General features: G+C 49.0%; 1 protein-coding gene across 1 annotated transcript; it reads left to right on the plus strand.

Moving 5' to 3' along the window:
• Nucleotides 1–8,264: 8,264 nt before the first annotated feature.
• On the plus strand, nt 8,265–8,792 carry LOC117077286 (uncharacterized protein C4orf3 homolog). The gene has a single exon (XM_033200936.1). It carries the CDS (start codon nt 8,295–8,297, stop codon nt 8,493–8,495), a length of 201 nt encoding a protein of 66 aa, XP_033056827.1. The 5' UTR covers nt 8,265–8,294; the 3' UTR covers nt 8,496–8,792.
• The last annotated feature ends 444 nt before the right edge of the window (nt 8,793–9,236 follow it).

The following is a 9,236-nucleotide window of genomic DNA, read 5'->3' on the forward strand; positions in this document are numbered from 1 at the left end:
GGGCAACATAGTGAAACCCTCATCTCTGCAAAACATCAAAAATTAGCCAGGTGTGGTGGCACATGCCACCTGTACTCCCAGCTACTCAGTAGGCTGAGGTGGGAGGATTGCTTGAGCCCAGGATGTTGAGGCTGCAGTGAGCCATGATCATGCCACTGCACTCCAGCCTGGGTGACAGAGTGAGACTCTGTCTAAAAAAAAAAGGTAAATAAATAAAAATAAAGCCCTTAAAAAGGTGCCTGGAGACTGGGTGCGGTGGCTCATGCTTGTAATTCCAGCACTTTGGGAGGCCGAAGCGGGTGGATCACCTGAGGTCAGGAGTTCAAGACCAGCCTGGGCAACACGGGGAAACCTCATCTCTACTAAAAATACAAAAATTAGCTGGATGTGCGAGATGTGGTGGTGAGTGCCTGTAATTTCAGCTACTCGGAAGGCTAAAGCACGAGAAATCACTTGAACCCAGGAGGCGGAGGTTGCAGTGAGTGGAGATCACACTGCTGCACTCCAGCCTGGGTGACAGAGTGAGGCTCCGTCTCAAAAAAATTAAATTAAAAAAAGGAAGGTGCCTGGAACATAATCAACAGTCAGTACATTTAAACTGCTGTTGCTGTTATTATGGCTGACGGAGAATGTTGCAGAAACAGAGTGGGGATTAAATGAGAAAAACACCTGCCATGGCACACCGATTATGACCGCAGGAGAAATAAGGAGGTGATGAGTGTTTGCAGGTGCTCCTGCAACAGGGCTCCATGGCTTTGCTTCAGTGCAGAGCGCCGCTGGACTCTCCTCACGGCAGATGGAATCACGCTGCCAGGGCGGAGGGGGAAGCCCTCAGAACCATGCCATGGGTGCCAGGCCACAGGGTGGTGCCCATCCTTGGGTGAGGAAACCGCTCTTCTGCACATGCTTCCCCAGGTGTTTAAAACTCTCTCTCTTGAAGATAAATCAGAGAATGCTTTAGACAGGTTGCACTATGGCTGGAAATAGAAATGCTGGATCTCTCATTTCAAGTTTTCCACAAGGTTAATTTCCTTTTTCTGAAAGGACAAACACTTGATTCTAATTTTTTTGTAGGCCTGAAATGAGATTTTTCCTCAATTAGAAGATGATGTGATGTACCGTGTATGTACCATACACTACATGAAAGAAGGGTTGGGAAAATGTAAGCAGGAAACTTTTACTGCAAAAGTAAAAGGAATTACTAAGCGAAAGGCAATCTGAAAAGGCTGCATACTGTATGATTCCAACTATATGGCATTCTGGAAAAAGCAAGACTATGGAGAAGGTGAAAAATAATTCAGCGGCTGCCAGGTGTTGTGGGGAGGGGGGATGAATAGGTGGAGCACAGCGGATTTTTAGGGCAGTGAAAATACTCTGTATGACACTGTAATGTCATACAATAATGTATGTATGTCATACAATAATGTAATGTAATGTGTGGCATTATGCATTAGTCCAAACCCACAGAATGTACCACAGCAAGCGTGAACCCTAATGTCAGCTGTGGTTCCTGGGTGATAATGATGTGTCCATGCAGGCTCATCTGGAGGGGGATGCTGCTGGGGGGAGGCTGAGCTTGTGCAGGGGCAGGGAGGAATATGGGAAATCTCTGCACCTTCCTCTCAATTTTGCTGTGAACCTAAAACTGCTCGAAAAAAGTAAAGTCTATTAAAAAAAAAAAAAGTAAAATGAGAAAGAAAGCAGCTTGGTTTTGAGGCATATTATTTAGAACTCTGCTGGGTGCAAGTAACAGAAGTTTCTAGCTCACTGAACCTCAGAAGACGTTATAGGTCATAGGTGCCTCGGAACCGGAAAACAGGGATGGTTACAGATGCTGAGAGGATGCTGCAGTGAGGCGGAAGGCAGAATCCCTGTGGCCTCTCTCTCCCCAGCTCCCTATTACACAGGATGATCTCCCGCTTTCCATAGACACTGTTTCCCTTTCTCTTACCCAGTCCTAAATTCCTGGGCAAGGGGATGCTGGTGGCCCAGTGCTTGGGGCAGGTGCCTGCTCCCAGCCCCAGCAACTCTGGTCATGGGAGTGGAGGTCCCGGTGTGGTTCAATGGAAGCTGCCTGCAGCGCAAACTGCAAGGAAGTGAATGTGTGTGTTAGGTGGGGCAGGGCGCTTTCAGGGGGGCCTAGTTTTGTAATAGTCGTGCCCCCATCCCCACTCCAGCAGGAATACTGTGTTAGTTTCTGGCTGAACCAGGCCCCACTTTCTGTGCTTGCTGCTGACGCCACGCTTTCCTTTTGATTTAAGGCCGTTGCAGGGCTTCGCTTTGGAGCGGGCATGGAGGAATTCTTTGACCACCAAGCAGCCTCCATGCATCCCTCTTATATAACAGAGCCACCGAGAGGCTGTTTGCATTCTGCCTGCTTTCTCTTTTTCCGTTGCAGTAGTTTATTTATTAATTAGTGTGCAAAAAATAAAAAGAAGGTAATAACCTTATTATGTGCTAGTCCACGTGTTCTGTGTGCTCATTTTTCTGCAGCCTGGCATCGGGAACCGGAACGTTTGGCCCCAGGGGAGAGGGGCCGGGACCCAGGGTGCCAGAATCTTACAGTGCGGAGGCGACAGGCAAACGCAGTTCGTTCCTTTTCCTCCCTCCCTCTCTTCTTCTCCCCGCCACGTTCCTCCCTCCCTCCCTCCCCCCTCCCTCTCTCTCCCCGCCCCTCACCCCTTCCTCCCTCCGCGGGTTCTGGGCGTCCTTGGAAGGAAAGGAGAGTGGTCTGGAGGTCAGAGAACTCGCAGCAGTCATGACAAACATCGCCGGGAAGCGGGGACAGGATCCACCGGGAGGTTGAAACTCGGGTTCCAGGCGGCCTCTGGTGGCGATCACGGAGCGGGTGCCGCCCGGTCCCGCCCCTCACCCCGCAGCCGGGGACCCTCAGCCACCTCCTGGGCGGGCCACCCCGCCGGGGTCTGCTCTGGCCGCTCTCGCCCCCGCCTCATTTGCCACGCTCCCCTCACTTCAGGGGTACACGCGGGGCCATCTCCGCTTCCACAGTGTGGTGTTTAAATCCGCAACGATCACAGCCCAGGGGGGACTCAGCAGGGGACCTGAGCAGGGTGGATGCAGGGATTCAACGACGGCCCGGTCTGGCCAAGCCAAGCTTCTGGCGCCTCCTACAGCGGTTTGTAATGGAGGCTGACCCGCCTTTTCCGTGGTTGCAGCGAGGGAGAGCCTTGTCGCCCTCGCAGCACCCCCACCCCACCAACCCCATCGTCAAGCATGCGGGCCCCGGCGTCAGTCTGTACAGTTACCAACCTGAGCAGCCCCGCAGCGCGGCACCCAGCCAGCAGGAGGGAGGGAGGGCCAAGGTGGCTCCCCGGGGAGGCTGGACGTCCTTGCCGCCCCGGACTTGGGGACTGGGGGCTTCTGCACTGTTGGAATCCTGCCTGGGGGCGCGAGCTGCCTTGAGAGAGGTTTCTGGATGTAGAGTCAGCTGGGCTCCCTCCCTGCCTTTTTTTTCTTCACCTCCTGAGACATTCAGAAATGTATAGATTTCACGGCACTCCGGGATGAACTGGAGGGTATTGGGGGAGTCAAAAGGACCGGTGGGAAAAACATGTATTTCATTTTCCATATATTATGTAATCCTGTAAATAAAATTAAATACATTTTAAGCTGGGGTGGTGCTTTCTGTAATTGAATGAAAAGCACCTCCAAGGCTTCAACTTCAAGAGAAAAAAAGGAAAAGGAGGAAATTAAAAAAAAAAAAAAGTTAACTAGGGGCCGGGCGCGGTGGCTCACGCCTGTAATCCCAGCACTTTGGGAGACCGAGGCGGGCAGATCACGAGGTCAGGAGATCGAGACCATCCTGGCTAACACGGTGAAACTCCGTCTCTACTAAAAATACAAAAAAATTAGCCGGGTGTGGTGGCGGCGCCTGTAGTCCCAGCTACTCGGGAGGCTGAGGCAAGAAAATGGCGGGAACCCGGGAGGCGGAGCTTGCAGTGAGCCGAGATTGCGCCAAAGCACTCCAGCCTGGGCGACAGAGCGAGACTCTGTCTCAAAGAAAAAAAAAAAAAAGCTAACCAGGTAAAAATTTAAAAACAAAAGGCAACATAAAAGAAAATTAAATACAAACCATTAGGAAAGGTGTGAAATATGAAGCATGTATATAAAATTTTCTAATGAAATCTTTCTACCCCCTCTTTTGCTTTTTAACTTTTATTATGAGAAATTTCAAACATACATAAAAGTAGATAAGTAGATAACAATCCTCACCTTCAACAATGACCAATGTAGGCCAGATGCGGTGGCTCACGCTTGTAGTCCCAGCACTTTGGGAGACTGAGGAGGGATTACTTGAGCCCAGGAGTTCGAGACCAGCCTGGGCAACATAGTGAGACCGCCCCCATCTCTACAAAACAATTTAAAAATTAGCTGTGCGTGGTGGCACGTGTCTGTAGTCTCACCTACTCAGGAGGCCGAGGTGGGAGGATCACTTGCGTCCAGGAGGTTGCAGTGAGCTGTGACCTTGCCACTTCGACAAAGCAAGACCATGTCTTTAAAAAAAAAAAAAAAAAAAACCAATGTAGAGCCGAGCCATTTTTTTCACTATATCGTCACCTACACCCCCCATTATATATTTTTATTTAATTAATTTTACTTATTTGGTGGTTTTTTTTTTTTTTTTTTTGAGACGGAGTCTTGCTCTGTCGCCCAGGCTGGAGTGCAGTGGCTGGATCTCAGCTCAGCTCACTGCAAGCTCCGCCTCCCGGGTTTATGCCATTCTCCTGCCTCAGCCTCCCGAGTTCCCGAGTAGCTGGGACTACAGATGCCCGCCACCACGCCCGGCTAATTTTTTTGTATTTTTTAGTAGAGACGGGGTTTCACCGTGTTAGCCGGGATGGTCTCGATCTCCTGACCTCGTGATCCGCCCGTCTCGGCCTCCCAAAGTGCTGGGATTACAGGTTTGCGCCACTGCACCTGGCCTACCCGGCTAGTTTTTGTATTTTTAGTAGAGACGGGGTTTTACCATGTTGGTCAAGTTGGTCTCAAACTCCTGACCTCAGGTGATCCGCCCGCCTTGGCCTCCCAAAGTGCTGGGATTACAGGTGTGAGCCAACGCTCCCAGCCATGCCCAGTTAATTTTTGTACTTTTAGTAGAGATGGGTTTCACCATGTTGGCCAGGCTGGTTTTGAACTCCTGACCTCAGGTGATCTGCCCACCTCAGCCTCCCAAAGTGCTGAGATTACAGGCGTGAGCCACTCCCGACCAACTTCAAATGCTTGATACCTACCATCAAGAAGTTGTGTTAGCACAAGTTAACGTTTAACATTTTTTATCATCCATTTAAAATTTTGCAACAGTTGAAATTATATTTAAAGAACCTGGTAGCCAGGCATGGTGGCACATGCCTCTAATTCCAGCTACTCAGGAAGCTGAGGCAGGAGAATCACTTGAACCCAGGAGGCAGAGGCTGCAGTGAGCCGTGATAGTACCACTGCACTTCAACCTGGTTGACAGAGTGAGACCCTGTCTGGAAAAAAACCAAAAAAAAAAAGAAAACAAAAAACTAAGAATCTGGCAGCTGTTTCTTTTGTGGACAAGTGGAATGTTTACATTTCTTATGTAATGTGAATTGACTTTGAATCTGAACATATCTTTTCCTATTAGACATTTCAAAACAAAGATGAAGGTCTAATTGCAGAGGTACATGCATTATGAGAGCAGCCGTGCTGCATTTGGCTTGGGCACCATAAAATTACACACCAGCAGGGTGGGCGCGGTGACTCGCACCTGTAATCCCAGCACTTTGGGAGGCTGAGGCAGGCGGATCACCTGAAGTTGGGAGTTCGAGACCAGCCTGACCAACATAGAGAAACCCCCGTCTCTACTAAAACAATACAAAAATTAGCTGGGTGTGGTGGTGCATGCCTGTAATCCCAGCTACTCAGGAGGCTGAGGCAGGAGAATTGCTTGAACCCAGAAGGCAGAGGTTGCGGTGAGCCAAGATTGTGCCGTTGTACTCCAGCTGGGCAAGAAGAGTGAAACTCTGTCTCAAAAAAAAAAAAAAAAAAAATTACACATCAGCACAAAAAGATAGAGGTTTCTGATCTGTGTGATGATGGTGTTTTAGGGCATAGTGTGGAGGTACCACCCTACCAGGCACCTCTTCCCATCCCTATCTGTTGGCCACGCCTTGATCTGCCCTGAGCCTTTGGGAACCTGGAAGAACCTTTTGCCTCTGGCAGTTCTGTGGACCCTTGTCCATGATAACAAGGGGCACTGAAATAGTGTCTAATGGCAGAGCCCTCGTTGGCCAGTTGGTCACACGTGCTCACCACCTGTGGGGAGTGTGGGAGTCACAGCCAGACTCTACCACACTGGGGTGCCCTCTGAAACATCTGGAGTTGACTATTCCAGGGACCCTGCCCTGCCGCACTGAGAACAGAGGGACTCACCATCTCAGGGCTCCCTTAAGGACATGTTTTTGTTGTTGTTGTTTTTCTTTTTTTTCTTTTTCTTTTTCTTTTTTTTTTTTTTTTTGAGATAGGATCTCACTCTCTCGCCCATGCTGGAGTGCAGTGGTGCAATCCTGCAGCCTCAACCTCCTGAGCTCAAGTGATCCTCCCACCTCAGCCTCCCAAATAGATGGGACCAAAGGCACGAGCCACTACATTCAGTTAATGTGTGTATTTTTTGTAGAGCTAGGGTCTCACTATATGTATTAGTCCGTTTTCACGCTACTGATAAAGACATACCAGAGACTGGGCAAGCTACAAAAGAAGAGGTTTAATTGGACTTACAGTTCCACGTGACTGGGGAAGCCTCACAATCATGGAGGAAGGCAAGGAGGAGCAAGTCACATCTTATGTGGATGGCAGCAGGCAAAGAGAGGAGCGCTTGTGCAGGGCAACTCCCCTTTTATAACCATCAGATCTTGTGAGACTTATTCACTATCACGAGAACAGCATGGGAAAGACCTGCTCCCATGATTCAATTACCTCCCACGTGGGAATTCAATATGAGATTTGGTGGGGACACAGCCAAACCATATCACTATGTTGCCCAGGCTGGTCTCGAACTCCTGGGCTCAAGCCATCCTCCCACCTGGGCCTCCCAAAGTGCTGGGATTACAGGCACGAGCCACCACGCCTAGCCTGTCATTTTCTTTTTTAATTTTCTTTCTTTCTTTCTTTCTTTTTTTTTGAGATGGAGTCCCTCTCTGTCGCCCAGGCTAGAGGGCAGTGGTGCAATCCCAGTGCACTGCAATCTCTGCCTCCCGGGTTCAAGCCATTCTCATGCCTCAGTCTCCTGAGTAGCTGGGATTACAGGTGCCCACCACCATATCCGGCTAATCCTTTGTATTTTTAGTAGAGATGGGGTTTCACCATGTTGGCCAGGCTGGTCTCCAATTCTTGACCTCAGGTGATCTGCCCACCTCGGCATCCCAAAGTACCAGGATTACAGACGTGAGCCACGGCACTCGGCCAGGCCTGTCATTTTCTTACTATTACAGCTATCATTGGAATTATTGGACATCTGCTGATGCATGGCTGTGACCATTTTTTTTTCTTTTTTGTAGAGACAGGGTCTCTGTTGCCTACCTGGAGTGCAGTGGCGTGATCATAGCTCACTGCACCTCAGCTTCCAGGACTCAAGTGACCTTCCCATTTCCAGCCTCCTGAGTAGCTGGGACAGCACAGGCGCACACCACTATGCCTGGCTAACTTTTTGTTAATTTTTTGTAGAGATGGGGTCTTGCTATATTCCTCAGGCTGGTCTCAAACTCCTGGGCCCAAGAATTCCTCCTGCCTCGGCCTCCCAAAGCACTGGGTTTACAAGTGTGAGCTACTGTGCCTGACCAGAATATAAAGCTAAATTTCAAATATCTTTTAAAAACAAGAAAGAAAAAGAGACCAGGTGGGGTGGCTCACGCCTGTAATCCCAGCTACTTGGGAGGCTGAGGTGGGAGGATCACTTGGTCCTGGGAAGTCGAGGCTGCAGTCAGCCATGATTGCACAACTGTACTCCAGCCTGGGCAATAGAGTGAGACCAGCTTAGCTTCAAACTGTGTTTTAAAAACTTGTTTTCCTTCCTCCTCTCTCCTCAGTCTCAAGACGTAGCTTTGAGACAAACTGCAGGTGTGTTTTCTTTGTTCTTATGACATGCACTTTCAAACGCCCTTCCCTTTCCAACTTTATGCTCTCATGTGTCACGCACACTTATTTACCTGGATGCTTGCTAAACTCACACCATGCTCATTTATCTGGTTATTATTTCCTTAGAAGTTTCTGGAGCTGGAGTTTCTGGATTGTTAGGAAGCTGCAGGAGCGAGATGGAGGTGGACGCACCGGGTGTTGATGGTCGAGATGGTCTCCGGGAGCAGCGAAGCTTGAGCGAGGGAGGGAGGCAGAACCTCGATGTGCGGCCTCGGTCTGGGGCAAACGGGCTTCCCAAACACTCCTACTGGTTGGACCTCTGGCTCTTCATGCTTTTCGATGTGGTGGTGTTTCTTTGTGTATTTTTTTTGCCATGACTCGTTTGCTGATATCTAAATTAAGAAGTTGGTTCTTGAGTGAATTCTGAAAATGGCTACAAACTTCTTGAATAAAGAAGACAAGACTCTCAACAGAAGAATTTCACATCTCCAAGGGACCCTTCCTTTCACTTTACACTTTGTTAGTAGTTTGCAGAACTCTATTAAAGGGGTAGGATTTCACCCATTCCTAGCTAAGTTGTTAAAATTAAACCCTTTGGTTCGTGTTTAAAAACTTTCCAACATCTAATGGCTTTACACGGGCTGAATATAAAAAGCATTTATACTTAAAAAAAACAAAAAAAAGAAGTTTCCGGAGCTGAATTCTGACACGGACCAGATATCCCTAGAATTCTCTCCTTAGTAGGGGTTTACTTCAAGGCTGGAGTTCACTCTCAGCTAGAGACTGACTGTGATGATTTGTAAGCTGGGTGCACTCACGATGGTGCTGGCCCCTTCAGCAGATGGAACAATAATTGAAAAGAAGTCACTGGAGCGAGACACGCCACCTGGCACCTCCTAGCCCCCCATGCCTCTTCCACAGTCCAAGCCCCTCTTCTTAAACCAGGGCTCCTCTCCAGAAATCGGAAAATGGCAATTTTTGGAAAGGATTCTGGCCAGTCTTCCCTTGCTAGTAACGGATAGTGAGATTCACTTTCTTTTTAACGCGCCTTGCTCTTATTTTGGCTTCTTTCTGCAACCGGCAAGCAACCTGACCTCTTTCGGTCACAAGTCTAAACG

This window comes from Trachypithecus francoisi, unplaced genomic scaffold (assembly GCF_009764315.1).
Source record: "Trachypithecus francoisi isolate TF-2019V2 unplaced genomic scaffold, Tfra_2.0 Lachesis_group6, whole genome shotgun sequence".
NCBI classification, from domain to species: Eukaryota; Metazoa; Chordata; class Mammalia; order Primates; family Cercopithecidae; genus Trachypithecus; species Trachypithecus francoisi.